We start from the raw sequence: 26,629 nt of genomic DNA on the forward strand, positions 1-26,629 counted from the left end.
CTAAGAACCAGGAAAGGTACCTCACATCACAAATAAATAGTGGCTAACTGTTTATTAGCTCTTAAATGCTATTAGCCACAATGATAAGGGGATGGTTCAGAAAACACGAAGCCCAAGAGAAGCAGAAAGGAGCAGCTCAGGTGATGAGGCAGACTCCACAGAGGGCTCTCCCATCTGTCTTGTCACAGTGAGTGCTCACCATGTTTACACTACAGAATGGGCTTCATTGGAAACAGATTTTAAATTACCATATCCCTCTTGGTAAGCTGCCTTCTGGCAAGGCAGTGTTTACATATATGCATAAATGCACCCAATGAGTTGTCAGCATTCTCATCTGCCATTTAGTACATTGAAAACATTGCAAAATAGACCAGGATACAAGTACTAGGTCTAAGGATGGTTTTTTTGAGAAGTTTTCATTAGAATAATAATAAAAAATAATTCTGAAGAACAAAACATTAGGAGCAAGCTCAAATCTCTGGCTCCTTTTAAGTGGGAAAACCAACACATAGTAGTTAGGTGCTGTTTCTGGTCAGGCAGAAATATCAGAAAGCCAACTAAACCTACTAGCATTTAAGCTACTCTTATCCTCCCTGTATCTTCCCACCCTTCAGAAGAAAAAAATATAAAGAGTACGTTTCTGGTTTTAACCTGGTGTATGCATATTTACAGACATACAGACCTCCAGGCGGTCCATTGTGTGGCTGCACTGGGAATCACTCCTCTCAGAAACTGGTACCCAAACGCTATGTCCACACTAACACATAAACCCTCACAAGACTAACTGAGGAAAGGCTCTGCACCTCTCATACCCTTAAGTAAACCCTTTCCTCTAGAAGGGTGAAATGCACATCGTTCATTATTCGCAATATATGCTAGAAAGAAAGGAAATAAAATAAACTTACTGTATCAGTCTGCACACTGTAGGCAGGATTAATTCACGCTGCTCTCGAAAAACATGTAGCAGGGTGGCAGCTTCACTGAAGTACAACAATTAGCATTATCAATCACAATAAGTTTTGCTCCTCCCTCACAAAACGATGGAAAGAGGCCTTCTGAAGAAGTCAAGCAGCATTTTTTGTGAGTTATTAGAACTCATACAATTTCCTATCCATCACAATCCATGCTGCTTTTTCACTTTACTCAGCAAGACGATGGCATAGTTTGAGCACTGTCAAACTATCATTACCTGAGACCAATTTCTACAAGTGCCCATAAAAATAGTTCCAGGGGATTTAAGGACAAGTGACAAAAGCCTGGCTCCTAGCCAAAACTTCAAAGCATGTATGGAGGAATAACAACAAAAGCAAGAAGATTATGTGAAATCAGTACCTTTAACATCTGCATACTTCAGGAGTTTGTCAAACTATGAGCCAGACAGTTGCCAATGCATACAACTGTTGGCTTCATGCTCTGCTGACAGAGGACATCCTAAGTACTCAGACATCTCAGTGCACCCTTGGACTCATCCATTGCTCAATAAAAGGCATTTCTTCCCTTCTGCTCCCCCTCTTTTGAGAGGCAACTCCCAGCAGAGGGGAAGGCCAGACAGCCAGCTGGTAGCAACTGCATCCCAGTGAACTCTGCTCTCAAACTGGTCACACAAATGTCACAGTTCAGATACCACTAAACAAATTATTCCCTCTGGACTCGTGTTAAATACAGAAATACACTACTCATGCACAGCCAGTTCAACAGTAGAGTGTGACTTGTGGGATATACTTCTTCCATAGCACTCCCCTTCTACTGGCTGTGATTCATTTGCTACAGTCAGCCAAGACAGACCTACTGATTCAGCTGGAAAAATACCCTAGCAATGTGAAAACCTTAACCAGATAATCTTATAATGTGAAGGACAAAGGCAGGAATAATTAGCAGAGAGCCCATTTCAGCAACAACAACACACAGCTAGCCTGCCTTAAGTGTGAAAGTACCCTGAAGTTTGCTAACCCGTCATCTTTGGCAGTCTAAACTTTCACATATCATTTTGTTTATATTTACCACAACTACTCATTGGTTTTTTTCCTCAGTTTCATTTCTGTACAATGGAAACAATGGAACACCTCTTAAATTGCTGTACTGGATCAACAGGTTCAGTATTGACAAAAAGAAAAAAAACAACTACAGAAGCATCCAGTAGACTCAAGAGCTTAAACCACTGCCATGGACTCTTCCTACCCCTGGGAAAGACTTAACATTGAAGTTCAGTGAACCCTTTCTTACCTTATCTATCATGGTTAGTCAAGAGGTTGAGGTTAACTGGAAACTCCATTAACAATGTATCCTTAATTTGGACAGCATTGCTTAGAGGTGGGCAAGCAAGAGGTAGATCAAGTCTTCCTCTAAAAGCAAATAAGGCATGCTCTATTTCTGAGCACTATGCTGACAGGCAGCAGAACAGAGCAATTTTCTGGAAGTATGCAGTACAGCAATAGGGATGGCTCACTGGAAACTGCTCACTGAAATACTGAAATCTGTAATTTCAACAGTGAGTTTGACCAGCTGCTGTTTTATCAGGGAGGTGCCCCTAGGAAGGCAAAAAACTATAAGCTGTCTATGGTTGCCGCTAAGATTTATTTCCCTGTAACACAAAACAGAGCCTAATTTTAAAACTCACATAGGCAGAAGGTAATGAACACTATAAATATATCTAATAAGAAAAGTAAGGTAACACTTTCCACAACTACTTTGGTCCCTATTGTTTTCTCTGCCTTAGAGGTTAATAAGTAAGGCTCCGGATAAGTCTCCTCTGGTTTAGTATCCAAACTTGGAGGCATCTGTGTGGATGGAGAGCAGCTCTAATAGTGCTGGAAGCCAAACTACAGTCAAGCAGAGAGAAGGACCAGTTTGTAAGCCCTATTCTCACCACAGAACTGTTCTGTGAGCTAACTAGGTCCTAAATTCACTCCTTCCATGCTCCCATATACTTTTACCAGCTTCTGGGTTTGGACAAGGCAGATACCAGACTACATCTGCACTGCCATAAAAAGAACAGCCTTGAGAAGATATTGCTAAGAATTAAAATGGCACATGTGTAAGTATGCTGATCAAGGAGACAACAGAAGCACTGCAGGCCAGCAAAAATACAAAAAAAAAAATACAGCTACACCAAAGGCAGAATGCTTCATGTAAAAGAATCTCTCTCCATGAACACACACATGCAATCTCATACATACACACACCTGCACATGCTTTCATTTCAGAGCACATGGTAGAATCATACATCTTTAAGAAAGAAGGGATTTCAAGACTACTGCTGAAACAAATTCAGCCAATTTGAGAAAAAAATTGCCTACTAGGCACAGTTAATTAAAAAAAGCATACAGGCTTCAGTTTATTCTTGAGAATTTTTCCAACTCAGGTGAACACATTTGGAGGACAACAGCAAAATACAATTATTTCCCTCTAATCATTCCAAGTATTATACTAATCCACCTTGAACAACTGGAATTTCACCAGACTAAAGATTACTATTTTACATTCTCTTCTTACATATCACATGTACCTGCTCTAGAAGCTACTCCCCCAAACCAGTCTAAATTCAATAGTTGTCTGTACAAGTAATTCTTGGTAGCGTAGTGAGAACAGTGACAATTAATAGCCACACAAGTTCAGAATGACACTTTAGCTTTTAGATATAGAGCATCCAGTTTTAGAGGTGTAAAGGTTGATATACATTGGTGCTAAATAAAACAAAACAACGTACTGCTTTTGATGCAGCCCAGGATACGGTTGGCTTTCTGGGCTGCAAAGCCATACTGCCAGCTCATGCCCAGTTGTTGGCTTTTTTTGTCCAATTATTTTGCCCACTCCCCTCAAATATTTATATATGTTGTTAAAATCCCCAAGTCTTCCATCTGTGAAATTATTCCTTAACACTGCTGACTGAAGTATTCAGCTCCAGAGGTACTACACCTTTGTGAGAGCTACAGTATTAAAACCATTCAAAATGGATTTTGGGAATGCAATGTGTTTAATTAAAATCCTACTAATTCTTTACATATATAAACTAGAATTATGACATTTATAAAGAAACTCTGTTAAAAAGCTTAAAGGACCATTAACTTGTTTCTAGACCTATCAAACTACTGTACAGTTTCACATGATATATCCATTATCCATGATATATCCATTATATGATATATCCATTAACAAATACAAAAACTTCAGCTAAATTAAGGCATTTCAGTCCTCAGGCAAAATGAGCGAGTACCCAAGAGAATCAAAAGGGAAGTCCAAGATGCCACCTTCAGAGAACCATTTATGAAAAACATTTAAGTGATTCCAGTAGATTACACTCTGAGCTCCAAGGGCAGAATTTGAAGCAAATTCCTTTCTTATCCCTACCTCTTTTTAAGGATCCACACTGCCTCAAGCAAGAGACTGGCCAGGCATCCAGAAATGACACCTTCTGATAGGTCTGAGCACACGTTTACAAGAATGTGCTTTTTCCAGTTTTGAGCTTTTCTCCACTTGTGAGAAAATCCAGCTACATCACCCACAGGGAAACAAGCTTCAATTCTAGACCCTGCAAATGATTACCACTGGCTTAATGTGGAACGGTGTGTTTTACAAACAACTCCAAATTCATCTGAATTTACCACTGGCTCCATCCTTTCCCAACCCAATTTACACAAGCTAGATCAAAGCATAATCTTCACCATTAAGATTACATAATGATGCAACTGGTATCTGTCTGCATAAGCTTTTCTGCTGTATGAATTCTTTGCAGGAGGCTCAAGATCAATGTCTGGCCATTGAATATTTTCTTACTTTCCCAATGACTGAGACATCTGAACCATCTGCCATTATTAGTGTGCAATATGCATAACAATTGAGTTACTATTTCGTTTGCTGAGAAGCACTAACCAGATTTAACTTGGGCCCATATCACAGAATTACTTTATAGATCCTTCATTGTGCATTTTCAGGCATGGGCACCAGAAACAGGAGTTAAGATAACTTCTTTATTAATAGTAAAGGATCATATTTACCCTGATGGCATCAGCAGAAGCTTTCTGTACACTGCTGCAGCTTTAACATCCTTCCTCACTTCTTGCTATTTTAATTAATTTCTATGAAAAATCTTGGTTCTTGTTTGCCAAGTGTATCTCACCCTGTATGAGGAATAAAAACACTGTTTAAAAACAAAAATGCAGCCAAGAAATAAGTTTACTGCAAAATCTACATAACCTAGAACACTCTGCTTAAATGAATGTTTTTTAATAGATTCAGGGCCTACATATTTAACTAGCCTGCAAATGAGCCAGTACAAGACATTTCCCTCCGACACCCAAGCCCCAGTGTTCAGATTTTCAGATTTCAGTGCTATTTGTCTGGCTCTAGAATTGATGCAAATCTCTGGAGTTGTACACACCTAGCAGATCAGGTGAACAAAGTGCTTTGGAGAAGGAACGCATTTTTGAATTGTAGCAAGGTTAATCTTACTGGCTCACAGAAAATAAAGACTTACCCAGGGAAAGATTGGAGCTGGCTTAAGTTTCTTCTAGTAGAATTCTCACACTCAGCTACACGCTGTGTATCATGCGACCTACGAGGAAACTCTGCTCCCCAGTGTTTCTGAGCTGGTTTGGAATGCTGACATCACAGGTTTTCAGCAAAATATCCATCAATAACAGAACAAGAAACAAACATTCATTATACAACATAAAAAGTTGTTTGACCCTTTAATCTGGAGATCTTTGCTTTCTTTTTCTGTGTTACAGTAAGAAAGATTGTGTGGTTAAGACAATAACCTGAGACTTCAATGAAGAAAGCACCAACCACAAACAGTTCAGATCTCTGGTTGCACATACAGTAGGTGAATCATCTCCTGGACCTTACAGCTATTTGTGGTCATGGGTATGTGCATGTGTGCATTTGGGAACATGTACATACACAGCCACAGAACTAACTACACAACAATCTAAGTGGGCACAGAAAACAGCACTTCCCTTAGCCAGCACAAAGTAGTCACTGACCACAAGAGTCACTTCCAGGAATTAGAACCGTGAGTATGCTGTTCTTTGTTGTTGCTGCTGTGATGGTGGCTGTCCTTGCTGTTGCTGAAGACGAACTTGCTGAGAGTATGGATCTTCAAGAGATTTAACAAAAATAGTTGTTTTAGGCCCAGTTTTCCAAACAATACCATTGGAATCTATTACAGAGGACTCAACTGTAATATTATGGGTGCCAAGTATCACAAAGTTTAACAGAAACTGAGTGCTGAAGTAGTCGTTGTGTGGCTCCACCCTCTGCTCCATTTCGTTGGTCATGTTGTCAATAGGAATCTGAGAACACAAAAAAGGTTACCATTTTATATAACCTGCTAGAATCAGTTTTCTATTTTCTGTTTGAAAGAGAAAGGAAAGAAAACCACCTTTGTCCTCAATTTTCCTAAACCAATGCATATGTATGCTTGCATCAGTTTTGACGTATTTTTCCATAGATAAAGGCAATTTTATTTTTTTGCATCTATGAATAAAAGCAAGGTAGCTAACATGAAGTCTTTCCCCTTACCAGTGTTCTGGTTTTGCAATAATGCAATTCAGACGTACTTCCTATAATCCTGTTGCTTTAGAAGCAATTCACTTCCCCCCAAACCTCAAGAACCCCCAAACTCACCAAAACAGACTTTGCACTAACTATTACATTAGCATAAACTGAACTTCAGACATGCAGTCTTTGATAAGGCACTCCACTGGATTAATGGAAATTAACAGGACTGTTACAAGAAAAGAAAAAAAACCACCCTTAAGGGTAAGCAGTTACAGCAGCTGTGCAATAAGTGATCTGTTCCTGCCTCTTTTTTGTGCCTCTGGAGTTTTCATTGGTATACAGCTAGACTGAATTTTCCTTATCTCAAGCAGACTCCTAATGACTTCTTCTCAACATCACAGGGTCTCTTTAGTCTGGAAGGAAAGTTGTTACTAAAAAGCTATCAGCATACAGCAAGCACAGATTCCTTCCAAGCACTATGACCAGCTCCCACTTGTGCCCAAATGTCAAATGCCAAGAGAGGATTAGACAAGAACACATTAATTTCAACCAGAAGCTGAAAAGGATGAAAAATACACTGAGAAGGCCTAAGACTCCTTGTTGCTCTTGTCTACCCATACCTTATAGTCTTGTCCAGATTTGCTCTGCAGTACTGAAGATACATTTAGACAGACTGATTGGATTTTACGGAAGAGGCCTGGTTTAGATCCATGCTGAACCACTCCTTCTACCTTTAAGGCTAACTGCTGATTGTTCTGTACTGCAATAGGTTCTGCAGGATTCCTTGGAGATGGGGATAGAGCAAGCTACAACACAAGAAGACAGACAAATATGTAACCTCATGCCTCCTTAAAAGCAATAATAATTACAAGATGTAACAGAGCACCTTCTTATAGCATAACTTCAAGGAAGGATTGGGTAGAGAAAAGCAGAAGATGGAAACATTCACTTTGCAGCAGAAACAATTACTGTTAAAAATCTATAAACATCATCAGCAATACCAGGTATGGTGTTTGCATCTCTTTCTTTAATTAAACACCTTCAAAAGAAGGAGTCCTCTATAAAATTTCCACAAGTAAGCTCTAAGCATATGAAGACAAATACAGAAGTAAAAACCTGTATGATTAAATAGCGTCAATCTCCAGTCTAACAATTTCCCCATAAAAAAAAGGATCTTGAGTTAAAAATACAAAATTAACTTGCCACTGAAGGCATCACACTGCTGTTCTCACTCACTTAACTGATAAATATTACAACTCCATTCCATAGTAAATGTTGGTTTTTGAAGAAAAATAACTCAGGCTTATAAAAGTTGTCTTCCTAAGATTAGAAAATTTGCTCTGCAGACGCAGAACCAAGAAAAATCACTAGTCAGATTTTATTTTAAGATCTTGCAATCAAAGAACTGAATCCTATTTGTTTGATTAAATCATAGCCTCATAACAATTATGTATGTACTCAGTTACGACGCAGACATTATTTAAGCTATTCCTAACAGGCAAGCCCAGATCCGTATTGCAGTTAAGTATCTTCAGAAAAAATACTGAAGCTTTATGCCTTTGGAATGACTATTCATGAAGTAGGTTCTAGAAGGAGAGATTTTAGGCCACATTTGAGCAACACTTACCTTAATGCTTGTAGACTGCAGCTTTTGGAAGAAGTACCTTTGGAAAGAAAGGGGTACCTTCAGCAAGGCAATGACAGCACTGCACAGACAAGCTGTATGCTGCAAGAAACAGAGCCAAAGCAAATAAGAATATTTCAGACAGTATGGAAAAGATATGCACTTAAGGTAATGAAACTGCAGCAGCTTCCACTACAAGTTCAGAAATATATTGACACTGTCATATTACAGAAGCCACTACAATGACAGTGACTACATTCAGCTTATGTTTTTTTTATGCTCTCTTCTTTACAAAGAAGGTATTCTGCTCTGGAAAGAACAAGCAGGCCAAGAAAAAATATAAATCTAGATAATTTCAGTCCCAGTGATAGAGTTAGCTTAGCAGTATCTGCTTAAAACACTCCTAACACAGAATTGATACACAGACCCTCAAATAAACAATAACCCACTCCTGGCAAATCCCACGACTTCACAGGGTGCAAATAAGTTTTAAGTCTTATCTGCTCTTCCTTCCCTCACTGCATTGTAACATCAGCAAAGGCAGCCCTACTGAAATCACCCAGCTGGGCTGGAACAGACAGCAACTAAGTTTACAGTGTTTACCTTGGGTACATTTTAGGCAACTCACTTTTCTGTGCAAATTGGAATTTCATAAGGACTGCTGAATTTAGTAAAAAAATAGGCAAGAAGGTGCCAGTCCTAACAAGTGAGCTGCCCTGTTTCCACCAATGTGCTTTAAGATTTCACACAGCTTCATGATTTTCACTAACAGAAGACAACAACACCAGATTAGGACTGTAAAGGAGTACTCTTATCAGCTCCCTCTTTGCATTCAGCACACTTTACATTGTGTTTCCGATGACCTGTATTGATAAGAGAAACACTACACTCCAGCCACACAGCACTAACTGCCAACAGCTCAGACACTGAAGCTGGGCTAGTGCCGGACCCTCCAGCACCGTGTGTGCTACAGGTGGAACTCCTGAACCACAACAGCATGAATAAACAGTACTTCAGTATTTTAAAGTGATCAGTTTGACAGAGACTCAGTATTACCTCTAACTATCCTAACATTTATCAGCACCTGCTACACTCATAATACGAGGATTTTAAAAACCATGTTTTTAATCAGGCCAGTAAGTTTACAGATGTTCTAGCAAAACCTTTTTTTCAAGTATTAGAGTATATCCTTAGGAACTGAGTTCCTTGTACCACTAATAGCTTACATTAAATAACTGAAATGTGCTCTTCAGTTGCTTGATCACCTGAGGTTTAGGCACCTTCATCTACAGAACATATACATAAAGCTATTACTTGCCAAGTAAGACACAGGAGCATACTTCCTGTTGAGGGATTCCACTTCTTCCAGTACATGATTAAATACAGACATCATTCTCCTTTCATATTCACTCTCAACATGTGCTGCTCCATTTGAACTGTATTCCTGGAAACTAGAAAATAAAAAACATTCTGCTGTGCCTAAAATACTCTCCTCATCCCAGCCCAAGAGGCTCACTCTGAAACATGCCCAACGAGACCGTCCTCTGTTACAACTTGAAATTCATTAAGAAATAAACAAACTGTTTGATTTATTGTTTTCCCAGTCAGACTTGCTCCACATATTGAAGCCCTTTCTTAACTCCAGCTTATCCAGCACTTTGCGTTCCCATCTTTTCCTAGTTGAAGCAACTACAGCTCTAACAGTCTGGGTGTGCTTAATTTCCTAAGGGATTTTATTTCAACCTGCAGCACTCAATGTTTTTAAAAAAGCTTGACAACTCAACAAAAAAAGACAATGTCAGTCAGAGTTAATAAATATGGAATCTTATAATCTAATGCTCTGAATACACTCCACCTCCTAGAAACCTAACTTTTTAAAGGACACAGTAGGAAAAAGTATGATTAAGGCATCTTCAAAATAGTGCTTAATTCATAATGAATAGGATAGATGTTTGGGGTGCCCAATTTTATTTCCAGTTACAAAAAACACACATTTATAAAGATGTTTAGCCACATTATCCTCCCTTTAATCACAGCCCCGGAGTTCTGAAGAATGATTTGATTCATAGCTGCTTCAGTGCGATTTTGCTAATATGTAAAAGCTTACACACACACACACACACACACACACACACACACACACACACACACAAAAGCCAGAAATTATTGATTTACCTTAAAAATCTTGTACTAATCTAATGCATGCATTTCCAGGACTCTGAAGGAAACCAACACATACCTGCTATTTCCACTTACAAGTATGAGAGTTAACACAGAAAAGCAAAAATTAAAATACACAGCAACAGATCAAAAGTCTTTTCTTATTTTAATTCAAATCTGTATTTAAGATGAGTGCACTACAGCTCTCAAGAGCAGAGTAAGTATAAAAAGCAGAACCTGAAATGCAGTCCCTAACCTGCCAGCTACAGCACAGCAGCAGGTCCTCCAGCCCGGCCAGAGCAAAATTGTAAGGGGCCACAAGGAGGCTTCTCTGAACATTCCTTGAATTCCTAGATTTGAAGTCCCAAGAGTTTAGAAACTAGAAGCAAAGGAGCAGAAAGTTAACTCTAAAACTTACTTTGCAGATTCTGGATCCAAAATCAGAGCTTCAATTGCATGTGAAATCAACAGGCAGCTCTGCTGTTGTCTGATATTAATATTAAGGAGCTAGGAGACTTACAAACTTGGTTCCTAAAACAAGAAATACAGTACTATTTACTAGCACTTTTCCTTATTTCTCTAGTTTTTGTGAAGTAATCCTACCATTACTCCTTTGGTAAACAGACGAAGACTTATGGAAATCCCATTTTATGCTGTTTCAAAACCTAACTCACTCACATGAAGTAATTTTGAACAATATTTCCAAATAGGTTTTAAGTAACCTGACTTATGTTAACTGCTTCGAAATGACTTTGTGCTAGCTTTCACTAGAGAAGGGACTGTTAAGCTTCGTGCTGTCCCAATGAGAATCTAAGAGGACAAATCCTGAGCTTTTAAAAGGATACAGTTCAACATTCCTTAGAGTTGCTGAGTCTGCATCAAAAGATGACTGATACAGATCTCCATAACGCACAGCCAGGTTTCGGAATTCCTCCATTGATAACTTCATCTACAGAGACAATTTTACCAGTCAAAAGAACAGAAGAAAAACAGCCTGCGCATCCAGAAAATCCCTACACTATTCAACACCACTGAAGAAATAAAACACACTCTCAAAGATACATAAAATTTTTCCCTCCTCCCATGGATAAAAAGCACTTCAGTGACAGAGTATTACTCATGATTTAAACAGATATTCTTCATGTAAAAAACAAACAACAAAACAGCATACCGTTTTGAGGTTAAAAATAAAACTAACTTGAACAACCCAGGTTGGATGGGGCTTTGTGCAGCCTGGTCTGGATGCCTTCAGGGATGGGGCATCCACAATCTCTCTGGTCAGCTGCGCCAGCACCTCACCACTATCTGTGTAAAAACTTTCCCCTTCTAACCTTAACCTATGATACCTGCTGAGAAGCAAAATACACACTGATATCCTAAACATAACTATACAAGAATGGAACAAGAACACATGCCTGGTTAGAGATGCGCCCACACCTCTGGAGATCATTGCCTGATGTCATGGCAATCGTTGTGGCAATAGCTGGTGGTGGACTTGTTTTCAGGCTGTTGCAGGTACAAATAAGTTGAGAAAAAGCTTGCAGAAGGTCAATCCTGAGTTTCACAAATCCACACTGAAAGCTCAGAGGATTAAGCGGTGTACTTGCTGCCTGAAACACAGTAATTGTAATGTTGCTAATTGAGGTCAAAAGCAAACATAGTAAAATAACTTTGCAATGTCACTAAACTGTGTTCTCATCAGACAACTATACTCTCTGGCTCACTACTAAAGCTGATTTTTGAAAACAAATCCAATAGATTTGCTCAATTTAAATCATACCAAATATAAAAGGTAGAAAAATTTAGGTAATTACTATGCCATCAAGTGTATCATGCTTGTAACAACTGTGACTTGACCCATTTGGGCACTTATTTCCCCTTCTTCAAAGGGCAAGCTATTGGACCTTTAAAGCCACACAGTCCAGACAGCCCCTACCATGAGAGGGCACACTGAATTGAAAGGCAAAGAAGCAGAGAGGACTGCAAGTCAATCTTTGGATGAGCCAGAATGATAAAGGACCAGCTAAAGCCACCCAGTACTAAAAGCAGTAGTAACCACCTTTGACTTTCTCTGAACTGTGTACCACAAAGGCTCCTTATATTTCATGAAGGCAGTGACAACCAAGAATGATCAACAGAACTCCAGGAGGAAAGACACGTTGCTATTAATCTAAGGTTATTGCTCTATGCAATTCTATTCACTAAGAGCTCATTTGACTTGGAGAACCACCTGTGACAGCTAAAGACACCCAGGAGGGCAAACTGCAGCACTCAATATTCGATGTTAGTCAAGCCAAAAACCCAAGCTAGAATGCATCCAACACATTATCAAGAACTTTTTTTTTCTTTTGCTGGCAGGAAAACAAAACAAGTTTATCACAAAGCGTCCCACGTCATCTGAGAACTGCCTTACCACGGGTGAAACTAAGGAAATATCAACCAACCACTATAAAAAGCCAGAAGTTCTCAGTACAGCAAACTGGACTTGATTCTTGTAGATAGAGATACAAGCTTGCCTCATTAACACTGCAGTTTATATTACCCGTAACACATACAGCCATGGGCAATAACTAAGTTACAGTTCTTCTGAAAACGACATAGAAAGTTCTTCAGCTCAGTTAAGTTCTTCAAATGACACTACTTAACATGCTTTGAGTTAGCACTACTTCATCGTACATATGCTTTGTTCAAGCTCTGTCTCTACTTTACCAGTAGTGAAAAAAAAGCAGGAGTTTCTAAGGAAATGCAAGTTCTGTGCCAAAGCGTCCTATTTCAAAACCTTTGCTAACTATGCAAGAAAGCACATAGCAAGACAGATGGGACTGGGGGCCTATGCACTTTATAATTCCCCATCCCACACATTTCTCTCATCTGTAAAGAAGTTAGGTTCAGTCCTCAAGAGGAGAAACTCACCTGAAAAAACACTTGGCATACACCCAATGCAACCTTCCTTCTTGCATGTGTATCAAGAAGGAATTGAGAAATATTCTGATAAGATCAGTCACTGTCTGGATATGTCATCATTGCAGAATGTCTGCAGGATTACCACTGTGTAGGTGGTAACTACTACTGTGTAGTTACAAGGTGGCCCAACTACACAGGCATTAATGGTCTGCAGCACCAACAGTGCTGAGTCATGCACTACACTAAAACAGAAGCAACAGAAAAGCTGAAGTCAGACAGAAGGGACAGCTGAAGTATTCTGCAGTTAGACTACCATGCATCCTTAGTGACACTTTGTTCCTCTTTTAAAAAAACATTGAGTTACACAGACCTAAGCTGAGAAAGGCTCCTTTCACAGCTGAGATTTGAGCACGGGAGAAATTCGTCAAGAGAGATGCAGTAAGTCAGGAACAGCTAGCAAACAACAACAGAAATAAAGATAAAGCAGCTTCCTCTTCTCTAGCTCTCTGAAATCTGTGGACCACAATTTTCAAGAAGACCAGTAGAAGAGATGAGGAAAGTAATTTTTCAATGACAAAAAAAAAAAAAAAAGACTCCAGGGAAAGACAATTTAATTTGCTGAACCACTTCCCTGCCTGTATTAAATATTCATGTCCAATTAGATGCCCCCTCCAATGGCTTCTAGATGTTAGAGAAGCCTTAAGTGTTGAATGAAAAGCCTTATCCACTTAGCCAACAACTTAAAGGCAAATACTTACAGAGCTTTCTCTCAGAGGATAAAGGCATAATATTTATAACCTTCCATGTTATCCAAGTGGCAGATTATTAAAAAACAGTATATCTGAGCTTTATTAATACTAATATCTGAGCTGACATGACACTGACAACTGCAAAAGTACTAAGCTGCTTGATTTAGAAGTGCTGTATGAAGATGGAACACCTTTTGTTAAGATGACAGCATGAAATGGAAGTCCACAGTCATGAATGCTTCTGTTGCTGCTTTTCAGAGACACCACACACAGCCTTATTTTTTCCCTACTTTAGAAAAGCAGAAAATACTTGCTTAAAATATGCACCTCCAAATTCCTGTGGATTTGACAACATTGAATTGTTCTCCCTCCTCTTACTGTATTGGTGTGGCTTTACTGTTCTTAGAATTCCACAGGATCACATTGTCAAATACAATGCAATACAAACTCAGTAGGAAGACAATTAAGCACTTAAATTAAGTAACTTTAAGTAAAAAAAAAAAGAAAAAAGTTAAAAAAAAAAAAAGTATCACATGATTTGATCAAGGCAGAAAGTGAGGAATGGGAAAACTGGGGAAAAAAAAAAAAACATCTAGCAAATGAACTTAGCTGCTGATCTCTCTGAAGAGATCTCTCTGGGTTTTAGAGGGGATTTCCCTGCAGCCCTCTCATAAAAAAAGAGGTTGGCACCCTTAACACCTCTTAAGAAGTTTAAGAACAGAAACAAAACAGATCTGCCATGGTACACAGAATCATCACTACAGTAGAAGATCTGTGCTGACCGTTAGGGATGCTATTCCTTTGTGATACGATTTTAAAGCTTCAGCTATGCAAGAAAGTGCTGAGCTGTAGTTGTCCTCTTGCAAACCCGTCAGACACTGCTCTGCATGGGAGAACTCCTTCAAACTGTTCAGCCAGAAGTAAAAGTGCTCTGAAGCCACCTGAGTCAGCAGGCTTTGATACAGTTCTCTGGCCATGTCATGGTTACCCTGTAATGATAAGAAGGTTTGGAAGAGGGGACAAGAAAAAAGACTGTGGGTAATCGCTGTGTAAGAACATCAATTCCCCAGAATTAATCATACTTCAAAAATAAAACCAGTGAACCTTTTATTAGTCATTTAATCATTACAAACCTAACAACAAAAAACCACTAAACCTTATTTTATGGAAAGATAAGCCTGAAAGAAGTAATTATTTATACAAGACAGCTTAACAAGATAAGAAACAAGTCTAGAAATGTATTTATTTTTAATACTGAAAACATATATTTCATCTTCACAGTAACACTGGGTTTGAAACCATTATCAAGTCAGACCAGAGCTAAAATCAGGAGCCCTGGCTGATGTACTGAAGCAGTGCTGTACTCAGTCCTCCTCTCTGCAATGCATACCTTATCTGCTTCAGATTACCCCCTCATCTCCTAACAGGCTTTCTGCATAATTCTAACCCCAGCTATGATTTTCTTGAAGGGGAGAGAAAAATCAATCTTTCTTCACATTGAAGAGAAGCATAAATCAGGATGGCCTGCAGTACTTTCTAAACATCAACCAGAAAATAAAGATTAGGTGTGCTCATAAAAAAAATAAAGACCAAGTCAGTAGCCTCTCTCTTCTCAAACACTCTGGAAAGATGAATGGCTAGGAAAACCAACCTGATGGGGTGACCACTATGAATGGAATCAACATTCCAGAGAATTAAGAAGGAAAATGCTACATTCCCCGCAGCTACCCACCCACATTGTTTTCTATGTTCTGAGCCCTATTATTTTCCTTCCTTACATTCTTTTTCCAATTCAAGGAAATCACTGGAATTCTTTCAACAACACCATTTTCTTCCAGGTATTTATTTTCACCTACCATTCTGGAAGCCTGCCTGGCTATCCTGTAGGCTGTCCATCCATTGGAGGCATTCTCAAGCTGCTGTTTGATAACAGTTTTAATTTCTGAAGATAAAGCTTTCTGACTGGAAACAAATATCACTGTGGCAAGAGAAACCTATAGAAGAGCAGAGAGGTTAGGAATAAGGTTGTATTTCAAGAACAAACGACCACAAACAAAAGAAACCCCAACCAGCACAATAGAAATGATCTGCTTGATTTTGGACCTGGATCTACACAAAAGACTTAATATACGTTTTAACTGAAGAACTCTTCTCAGCCATGTATCTTAATATTTGGGGCAACCAGAATATTTTTTGTAGATAAAATTCACTTTAATTTAAATAACCTTTACTGCCACTTCCCACTGGGATAGTTCAAAGGCTCCAGAAAAATAAGCAGGAAGCTTGTAATTTCTTTCTCAAAAAATAATCTCTAAATAGATGTAATGAGAGTATTTTTGTCTTTTAAAGTATATTAAAATGCATGCCAGACTACCACATGTAAATTGATATAATTAACTGCCATCTTATTCTTCTGCAAACCTTATTATACTATCCCAACTTTTGTCTAAGCAGTGCCATCTGCTGGGAAATCTAGAAGAATACACTGCATAAGTCAACACAACTCTGAAATCACATCTCATATATCTATGATTCAATTCTATCCAATTGAACTATCTAAAACAACAACCTGAAAATGAGACTATAGGCTGGCACATCAACTTGGACCTAACAAGTGCCTTTAGCTAGCCTTTTGGGAGGAGAAAAACTATCCACTGTAGTTTATGCAGATGGGGTTACAGTGTTGGTGTTCTTCCTTCATATATCACCTACTGGACTCACTCAATGTATGTGACACTGTCCCATATAACATTCTTTTCTCAGGAGAAATATGGATTTGATGGATGGAACACTTGGTGGATAAGGAATTGGCTGGGTGGTCACACTCAGTGGCTCCACGTCCAGATGGGCCCCAGTCACAAGAGGTGTTCAGGGGTCAGTACTGGACTGGCACTTTGTTACATCTTTGTCAGTGACATGAACAGTGGAACTGGGTATGCCCTCAACAAGCATGTTGATGACACCAAGCTATGCAGTGCAGTCAACACACTGGAGGGAAAGGATGCCACCAAGAGGGATCTGGACAGGCTTAAGAGGTAGGTCTGTATGAAATTCTTAGTCAATAAGGTCAAATGCTATGCCATGCACTTGGGTTGGGACAATTTCAAGCACAGACAGAGACTGAGCAGAGAATGGACTCAGAGCAGCCCTGAGGCAAAGGACTGGGGGTGTTAGCTGAAGTCAATCTTAATGTGAGACGGCAGCATATGACTGAAGCTCAGAGTGCCAATCATGTCCCGGGCTGAATCAAAAGCAGTGTGATCAGCAGGCCAAAGGAGGCAATTGTTTCCCCCTACTCTGATCTTGTGAGACCCCACCTGCAGTACTGCATGCAGGTCTGAGACCCCCAGGATAAGAGCAGCATAGATCTGCTACGTGAGGTTCAGAGGAGGCTGTAAAGATGATGGGGGGCTGGAGCACTCACCCTTAGAAGAGGGCTGAGAGAGTTGGGGCTGTTCAGCCTGACAAAGAGAAGGCTCCAGGGAGACCATTATATAGCCTTTGTGTACCCAAACAGAGCTACAAAGAAAGCTGAGAGGAATTTTTTTTTTTTTTTTTTTTTTTAAAACAAGGGTGTGTAGTAATAGGAGAAGGGGTAATGGCTTTAAACTCAAAGAGAGTAGATTTAGATTAGACATAAGGAAGAAATTCTATATTTTGAGGGTGGTGAGAGACTGGCACAGGCTGCCCTGATAAGCTGTGGATACCTCATCTCTGGAGGTGTTCATGGCCAGGTTGGATGAAGCTTTGAACAATCTGTTCTAGTGGAAGGTATCCCTGCCCACAGCAGTGAGGTTGGAACTGGATGGTTTTTAACATCCCTTCTAATCCAAACAATTCTATCATTCTATGATTTTGCCCATCAAGGTTTATTCTCTAGAAGGAGGTCTTACCAAGAGTTCCTGTTTTTTATCTGTGGTAGATTGTCCAATCACTTTATAGAGCTCCATCAGATCTCCTAGCATGCCGTCGGCTAACACAGGCAGCTGCATGGCAATAGCTGCTAAACAGTGGCACATGAGAATCCTAGCAGCATCCTGAGCACTGTGCAGCTGTGCCAACAGAGATTCAACCACTGACTGGCTCAGGTGAGGACGGCACTTGACCAACTTCACCATACAAGTTAAGGTGATCTGCAATTCATAAACATCAACAGGTACAATTAATACAATTCTTACTTAGAAGTAAAATCAAAACACACACTTTGCTGCAAGTGTGATTACAAAAATACACAAAAAGGAGACTTCCTTAGAGCATAAGCATCCATCTCTAAACTCAAAGCACAAAGATACCAGGAAACAATTCTTCTCATGCCTTTACAGGGACATAACTAAATAAAATTGCTGGTAGCAGGTCATGAAGTGGGACAATTAAAAAAAAAATACTTCATAGCAGCATCTATCTTGCAGATTGCATCCCCATCTCAGAAAAAGTGGGTTCTCCCTTCCCAAGAATTTCTTTGTTCTCTAGAGACATCTCCATCCCTCGTTCAAGTTTGTTTTATTACAGCTGTACCTCAGAAAAGTCCACCTTCTCTCCCCTCCATGAAAATAACTTACACTAGAGTTGAAAGCAATCACACCGCAGTCATGTACTATCACTCTGAACTCTTAACTACTGACAAGACATAGAAAAACACTGATTTCTTTCCAGCCAGTATGTTATGTTTCCACCAGAAAGATCTGATACGCTTTAGCTCTTCTCCTATAGAAACCATTACTGTAACTTACAGCAGTGCCAATGAAACACAACAGTACTGTCACCTTTAAAGTTGCTTGAGCTCCTGGACTGTCATCTTGACTACAGAGAACAAGAAGAGATTCTAAGCCAAAAACAGCATCTTGCTCCAAAGGCAGAAGATCTAAGAAAAAGAAACAGTCAGTTAGTTCCCTTTCACAGTTCCTGACTTTAATCAATGTAATGCTTACTGTGGTGTTGGTGACAGATGAATATTCTAATGATTCTGACTTACTTTAACTGGAAGCAATTCTGTGTCTCAGGTAATTATTCAGCAGTCACATTAACCGTGACATTTGTAGGGTGAGCATAAAATTCTGGACTACAACTTCCAGACGTTCCATTATTCCTTTGCAGCAGATTTTGGGCCAAGAGCTATCAAAGGCTAACAGACAATTCAGTGGTTTATAGCAAAAGTAAGACAAGCCTTTATTTTAGCAGTTCTACTGCCTCCATTAACTTTTTTTTTTTTTTTTTTTTTTTTACAAATCAGCAGAAGATGGAATCTTCCCAACCATTCACAAAATCCCACAAAGCATTTGTAGAGATTGTAGTCCCCATAACCAGATGAAGAGGATCAGACAGACTTACAGAAAAATTCATGGACAAAACCAGTTAATAATATATGAAGTGCATAAGCCTGATTGCAAATAAATTTATTTCATTGTCCTTGCTCTCATTTACCTTTTTCCTGACAAGAGGCTGATATATTTGTCAGAATTCTCACACCATGAGCTGCAATGCCACGGTTATTATGGTAACAGCACTCCTGTGCTAATTTTACTAAATCAAATGACCTTGCAGTTGTAGCCGCTGCTCCTAAATGAAGATAAGGCAAAGCAGACATAACAGCACATAATTAAACTATGAAACTTTCAAGTATATTCCTGTACAAAATCTATATTGATTTATGGTGCTTGGTTTCTTAAAATTATTTTACTTCATATTTTTTTATCCTACCATTTTAACATATATTCCTATACACACACCAACACAGAGACTGTCTCCTCTTTCCTAAACACAACTTAGGTGCACACAGGAAAAGAGTATTCAGGTCTAAAGGCTGATGTTTCAGGAACTTGGAGATCTTTAGACTTGTCCCTAAGATTTTACTGACTAAAAAAAAAAAAAAAGCTATTGAGCATATTAAGACATGCCAGAATAACTAATGAAAACATACTGCTTTTCTTCTTTCCTGCAACAAGTGTTGTCAGGCTCACTATGCTCATTAAGGCATTTCAAGAAGACATAAAAGACAGTATCATCTCCATTTTCAGAATGAGATACCTTTGCCTGTTTCAGAATGCCTGCTCCTTCTCAACTACAAAGCCTCTATGCTTCTCTATTCCCTTCATTCACACTAAAACACTACACAAGTAGTGGTTTCAAAGTGCCTTAAGCAGAATACAGACTGCCCATTTAAGAGGCAAACTGTTTCTTTAGTTTATGTAGAGAGGTTGAAAATCCAAAGGTAAACAAAACTTTCACAGAGCTTATTAGCCACAAAATCTACAACAGAATCTTAGGCCATGACTGTCTTTGGTGCATGCTCCCTCATTTCAAGTTCACATACAATAAACACAGTCTGACTCTCTCTAGTGCTCTGACGTTCAAAAATACTTCCAGGATATGCAACAATGTTTAGATTAAACTGTTCAGAAGTAGCTAGCTAGTCTTCCAAAAATGCCAAAAATCATCATCACATCTAGTTTTCTTACCTGGAGCACTGCTGAAGTACTGCTTAATGGCAATAGTCCCTGATAACGTGGAAAGAACAGACAGCATGCCCAGCTTCAAACTGTCATACGGAGTGTGAAGAGCAGATTCACACAGTGCCTATGGGTTAAGAGATGGGAAAAGAAGCAAACAGAAGGAAGTTCCATCAACTATCTGTACTAAAGGTTTAGTTGTGTTTGTTTGTAAGGAAGGACCTATACCAAAACAGACAAAAGTCAAACCAGAACTTCCTTGCTTACCTGACGAGCATCTGAAAAACATCTTGCATGTATCCTAACCAACTGCTAAGAATCAACAGCACCAGTTTCTAAAGCCAGTGACACACACTTCTCCTTAGTTAGATTACTTCAATTAGTCATTAATTTTTGGCTACTCTGCTTTGCAGATTGAGCCTAATTCAAGGACATAGAGACATATTTTCTTTTTTCATTCCTTTCCCTTACAAATTGTTCTCTTGGAAAGAATTCCACAACTAAATGCAGTTTCATAACAAACTTTTGCCTAAAAATGTATTAACCTGAATATTTTCTCTGCTCCACGTATGTGGCATCTTGTTGGCCAAAAGCTTTAAATCTTGGATTGCAAGCCTCTTCACAGCCTTTCTGGGGTCATTCTTCAAGTACTGCAACAAAAGCTGGACCTGTAAAAAGGTAAATTCATCATTTAAGGGAAAGAGATTGTACTAGAAGGAAATCCATTCAATATTCATGAAGGAATTTTGAGAACACTCATCTGAAACTGCTATGCATTACCTGTCTGCATGCTTCCCACATGGCAAAGACTGCACTACAGTTCCATGGCAAGTGAAATGAATCCAACAGATGCTTTCTGCTATCCTCTTCTCTTGTCTGCTCAAGCACACTTCTCTGCACACCACCCTGCATACCCCAAGAAGCCCTAAGAGCTATTCCTGCTCTCACAGAAATACTGGTAAAACACTCCCAAAGACCTCAGTCAACACTTTGCATTGTCACAATTGCACCAGCAGCAAATATTTCAGGCATTTGACACTAATGCAGGTGTCTCCACAATCTGCAGTCAACAGCAGCACAGATATAAACTGTGTCACAGAAAAAAAATAACAAGAAACCCACACATCCAGGCTTCCTGATTTATATGTGCAACATAGGCTGTTTGCAGAAATAGTCTTTTAAGTCCACGCTTACTTTCATAAAAAGCATGTAAAAATGCTTGAATGTTGTTTCAGTTAGCTCAAATTCACTACTATTTCTGAAAAGTTTCAAACAAATCAATGCCATAAGTCAAACAGACATCAGCCTTCCAAAGATGTATGGGCTTAAAATAGACTTTTATGACTTTACAATAATTAGTCAGATGAGTCTCAAATGCTACTGTGCGTTCATACTTGCTATATAAATCACAAAGCCCATTATCTAAACATAAAAGCATTATATTTTGCTCATCATTGCTTTCTCATAACTTGGTTTAAAAACATAAGCTATAGCAATAGACTCAGTCTTCCAAGAAAAATTTTTAATTTCATTTTTAAACATACTCTCTGCTGTTGAATTATTCATTCCCTTGTACACGTGAATGGTAAAAGGCACACCCACTATCTGAAGAAAATATACAGCAAGGAAGCCTGGGTTCTAGAGGCAAAAAGAAAGTTTACAGAAAAAAAAAATCATTTTCTTTCTCAATTTCATTACTCATTTCCAAGACAGACAATTTATGAACTATGAAAAAGGTCTCTGTGTTGGAGGGAGCTATCTGGAAGTGACAGCAGCTGCAACGTACTCTGTCTCTATGGCAACATAGGAGCAATCATCTTAGCATATCCATCACAATTTATCTTCAGATGTCAGCTGATGGTGAAAGTCTAGGGTTTTGTTTTGTTCTAAACATGCTGTGTAAATTCATTTGAAAGAATTACCTGCTTAGGAATGTCAACCAAAGACGACGCAGCAAGCAGAGTGAACGTGTGCAGAGTGACAATGACCATCTTGGTGGAAGGATATGATGTTACCAACTGCTGAAGCAGCTGCCGGGAGCTGGAGGCCAGGCTAGCATCATGATGCATGTGCTGAAGAATAGGGATCAACTTCAATTTTAAGTCCACAGGTGTAGCTAAACCTGTAACAGGGAAGAGAGACATTGCCAGGCTGTTGTAGAGGCTTTTAGTAGTACTAAGACACACAGTATGCATTACCAGTACTGCTATCAATGCAGTCTCTGCAGACTGCTGCATTAGCTTTAAATAACCTGTTCTCTGGCTGGCAGCTTAAGCACAGCAGTATCAAGTATTCTAAGAGTTCAGGAGTGTTCTGAAAACTCAAATTTTAAGAGTACACGTAGAAGAGGTATTGGATTATTTGTTACCTAATTTAACTATAAAACTGGAATTGTTTGGGGATAAGGACAACGGTATAGTGATATTTTATATATATGTACATATAAAAAAGAACTCTCAGATATCACTCAGTATTTGTACATACCTTGAATCATCTCACTGATTTTGTTACATATTCCTGCAGCAAAGTCCCTGCAGAGAGAAAAGCACAGGTGAAATGAAAACAAATAGATTAAAAATCAACAGAACCAAACACTGCATTTTAATAATACAAATCATCACAAGAATGCTTGCCAAAACTTAAGCTATTTTAGAACCCCTGCACAGGTGCATAACCAAACGATAAAATGGAAGCTTTCAAATACATTTCAAAGTTTTTTTAGACTTGAATTCAGATTTCCCTACAGTACTGTTATGACACATACCAGCTATGAAGGATGTTCTAACACCACTGAAGAAAATACTAAAGTTCTGTGAGTGACACTGGAGTTCTTATTCTTTGTAATGTGAAAAATAAGGGGGTAAAAAAATCCACCTTACTTTGACTGTGCAGAAAAGTTGGCAGCAGCAAAAATAGCAGCTTCAACTTCCACATTATCATGTGAATCCAAACTCTGACGAATACTGTGATGTGCATTCTTCCTTTCTGGAATAATAGATGCCATGCTGCCCAACATCCTACAGACACAGACCAGGAAAATGAGCAAGCACAATGAATATGAAGTAAAACAAGAAAATCAAAGAGAAGTGCAGAAGGACTGGCTTAAAGTCTTGATTTTTATATAATTGAGGGCTCTTTTATGTTCACTACAGAAAAAGACACACTGACAATAGGCATGTAACTATAATGTGAAAGTACTGGTATCAATCTTCTGTTAGTTATTTAATAAAAACAAACAATAAAAAAGTAACCATATTGGAGTATCATTAGTGGAAAGCAAGAACTGTTATAAAACTAGAAGCACACTATGGCACAGGGCACACTGAGCGTTTAAGATGCTTTTGTGTTCAAGCTGATATCAATGCCACAGATTTAATGCTAAAATGTCTTACTGCACACATACACAAAGTATACATCATGCAATTTAAAAGTCAGACATTTGATAGTTTAGGAGAACTGAAATAGCACTTCAAAGTTGTTTCCACCTTTTCTATCCTTCCATTGAAGTCTTCAAATTGAAGTGATACATGCCTGAGAAGTCATAAACATTAACTAAGTGCAAAACTTCTAGAGTCACTATAATGAAAAAAAAACCAAACATCAGACTTTCATCATTTGTTTCTAAGATCCTATGCTGGTCTGAAACAGTATTGGGAATAGCACAATATCTTCTGTTTAACCAACAGAAAAAAAAAGAACAAATTCAAGTATCAATACCATCAATCACCTCACAGGTATTTTCAGAAATGTTTACAGTCAACCAGAATCAATACAAGAATTTGCATCCATGGTAATGTTAGCAAGACTTCTATGTAAGTATTTACACAGAGCTACCTGGCAACGCACTGTGCCCCTACACAAAGTGTGGTTTGGATCTTTCTTTCTTACTGACACTACTGGAGAAGGGCAAGACTGAAAACTTCTATAGAGCTGAAAGCAAGAGCTACTGTAACCTATCTTCCACCTGCTGCACCCTGATTTGTAGTTAATGCAAACTAAGCTAATCCCTGGGACTTCTGGTTATCTGTCAAGATGGCCCTCAACACCAGGCAACAAGCATAGACTTACATTAGAATACTTAAGTGATACTACAAGAAAACATATAGATACATTGCACTCTCACATTTCTGAGACCCTAATGCACCAAAGCATAATTTCAAAAATATAAAAAGAAATGGGTGTGTGAGCTAGTAAAAAAAACCTCTGTTAATGACTCCCTTCTTTCAACAGTGGGATTAATAACAGCTCTGGATGGATAGGAGAAAAGAATAAACAAGGGAGAAGGAGTGCTCTGTTCACATTTTAATTCAGCTGCACAAGAGTTGAAGATGCAGAAAAGATTACTGGGTACTGTTAGAGATACAGACATCAAAGCAGCAGAACAGCAACATTAAAGATAGCTTAAAGTGTGGGTGTTTTTCCACCCACAGGATTCCTAGGAAGGCCACAGCAATCAATAACACAAGTGCACCTCCTCAGACACTGTGGATTACAAACAAGCAGTAAGCATCTAGGACAACAACAAATGAAGGGTAAATGAAAGAATAACAAAGTTCCCATAAATCAGTTTGGTTTGCAATTTAACAAAAGAGTCTGCAAGTTAGCAAAAGTTATTTTGACATATATGGAAGCACTTCCCTTTTGGTCTTGTTTTAAATATATCACATAATGCATGTAGGTTTTGTATAGATACATCTGGGTTACACATACAATCATTTCTTTTATCTTTGAAGTGCACACAACATCTGAATATCACCAATCCCATCTTGCCTGGAGCCACCTGCACAATTCTCACATCACAAATACAAGCATGCAAAAACCTTGTTCTTCCACTTACAGATCCCCACTGCTCACTCCCTGTGAGATGTCCCTGCTTTTGTCTTTATGATGAGAGTAGAAGACATCTCCTATACTCTGAGTAGTTGCTGATTTTGTTTAGAACAGATTAGCACACATATAACAAGTTACAGCTTTAAAGTAAGAGTTACAGCTTTAAAGTAAGTCAGGTTAATTTCTGTGCTACCTACCGAAGTGTGATAGCACGAGCAACAGGGTCATTGCTGTGAATCACCGAGAAAACTCTCTTCACAAACTCATCCACGTTGAGGATCTTCTCTAGGTGCTTCTCACTCTGCTGGGTAACTTTCAGCACACACAGCCTCAGGAAGTTGTTTCTATCAGAAGACACAAGCTTATCTTTACTGAGCTGTTTGATAATATAGATTCAAACACTTCCAAACTAAATGTATTATGAAAAACTTCAGAGAGTTAATCACAACAAAGAAGATCTGTGCTTTAGAAATAGTTTGAATAGGCTGATACAGTTAAAGATGGAATATGAATGCACTATTATTTTGTAGTACAAGGGACAAACCTCCTATTGCTTCAAAGCACAAGTAATGTCCTATGAATGTGGGTCCAACACTTCTGGGGAAATGAACCCACTGATAGCAGTGACTACGGGCACAGGCACGTGTAGGTGCTGAACACACTACCAGATGTGATTCTACTGGAAAACTGTGGCAAAAACTAAGACAGAGAAGCCCAACAGCCATTGCCAAGCATGAACGAGTCTGTATTCCTTCCTGCACCCAATGGCAAAGATTCCACAACAGAAACATAGATGTCTGTGTGCTACTGCAAGCTGCATGGCAGACACAGCTCAGTTAGGCTCAGGGCACTTGGAAAAGCTCAACTTGAGGCTCTGGTATTCTCGTTCCTCACAGAAGGGACTTGCAGAGTCAATCGTTCATTCATTAGCGACGATTTTGAAGGCACCTATGGAGAATTGCCCCCAGCGGAATTATACCACGCTACTCACCCGACCCTGAAGACGTCGGCCAGCTTCAGGAAGGCTGAGTTGATGAGGATGGGGAAGGGATACTTCTGAAAGAGCCGAGGGAAGCGCACGACGGCCTCGCACTGCTCGCCCAGCTTGCCGGACCGCAGGCCTACACAGAGCACCGCAACGCTTAGTGCTACAGCGGCACCCGCCGGGCCCCGCCCGACACCCCAGCCTCGCGCTCCCTCAGCCCCGGTCCTCACCTTTGTCCAGCTCCATGAGGGCGGAGTTGGCGTCCAGCTCCTGCTCGCCGTACCCCGCGTCCGCCAAGAACGACTTCCCGCCCGCCGCCATCGCGAACACCGCGGCCGCCCAACGCGCGTGCGCGGCCGTCCTCCCGCCACGACGGCCCAGCGGCACCCGCGCGCTCCTCCGCCCGCGCAGATAACAGAGCCGGCCCCGCCTC

The 26,629-nt window shown here is 39.5% G+C and overlaps 1 protein-coding gene across 2 annotated transcripts; it reads right to left on the reverse strand.

The window, feature by feature from the left end:
- Positions 1 to 5,670: 5,670 nt before the first annotated feature.
- On the reverse strand, positions 5,671 to 26,582 carry INTS7 (integrator complex subunit 7). 2 transcript variants are annotated; one of them, XM_052685995.1, is made up of 20 exons: positions 26,427 to 26,579; positions 26,203 to 26,332; positions 25,409 to 25,555; positions 23,261 to 23,398; positions 22,866 to 22,912; positions 22,304 to 22,503; positions 20,927 to 21,049; positions 20,391 to 20,508; positions 19,357 to 19,491; positions 18,699 to 18,796; positions 17,829 to 18,068; positions 15,792 to 15,929; positions 14,718 to 14,924; positions 11,698 to 11,892; positions 11,128 to 11,231; positions 10,701 to 10,769; positions 9,441 to 9,573; positions 8,126 to 8,224; positions 7,119 to 7,304; positions 5,671 to 6,290 (listed from the first exon to the last, which is right to left on the reverse strand). In XM_052685995.1, exons 1-20 carry the CDS (start codon positions 26,515 to 26,517, stop codon positions 6,003 to 6,005), a joined length of 2,886 nt encoding a protein of 961 aa, XP_052541955.1. In that variant the 5' UTR covers positions 26,518 to 26,579; the 3' UTR covers positions 5,671 to 6,002. The 2 variants fall into 2 exon arrangements, 1 of the variants encoding a protein (XP_052541955.1); XR_008207561.1 differs by lacking the exon at positions 5,671 to 6,290 and having other exon boundaries at positions 7,182 to 7,304; positions 9,463 to 9,573; positions 26,427 to 26,582.
- Between the last annotated feature and the right edge of the window lie 47 nt (positions 26,583 to 26,629).

Source organism: Tympanuchus pallidicinctus, unplaced genomic scaffold, assembly GCF_026119805.1.
Source record: "Tympanuchus pallidicinctus isolate F22 unplaced genomic scaffold, pur_lepc_1.0 scaffold1, whole genome shotgun sequence".
NCBI lineage: Eukaryota > Metazoa > Chordata > Aves > Galliformes > Phasianidae > Tympanuchus > Tympanuchus pallidicinctus.

Bases quoted from the DNA above. Each gene is read 5' to 3' on its own strand.
- INTS7 (XM_052685995.1), bottom strand. From the start codon at position 26,517: ATGGCGGCGGGCGGGAAGTCGTTCTTGGCGGACGCGGGGTACGGCGAG. The intron at 9,574-10,700 runs GTAAGTTTTAGA...TTTATTTTCTAG, and splicing joins TTGGATCCAGAATCTGCAAA to TTTCCAGGAATACAGTTCAA. The intron at 7,305-8,125 runs GTAAGTGTTGCT...CTTGTGTTGTAG, and splicing joins TGCAGTCTACAAGCATTAAG to CTTGCTCTATCCCCATCTCC.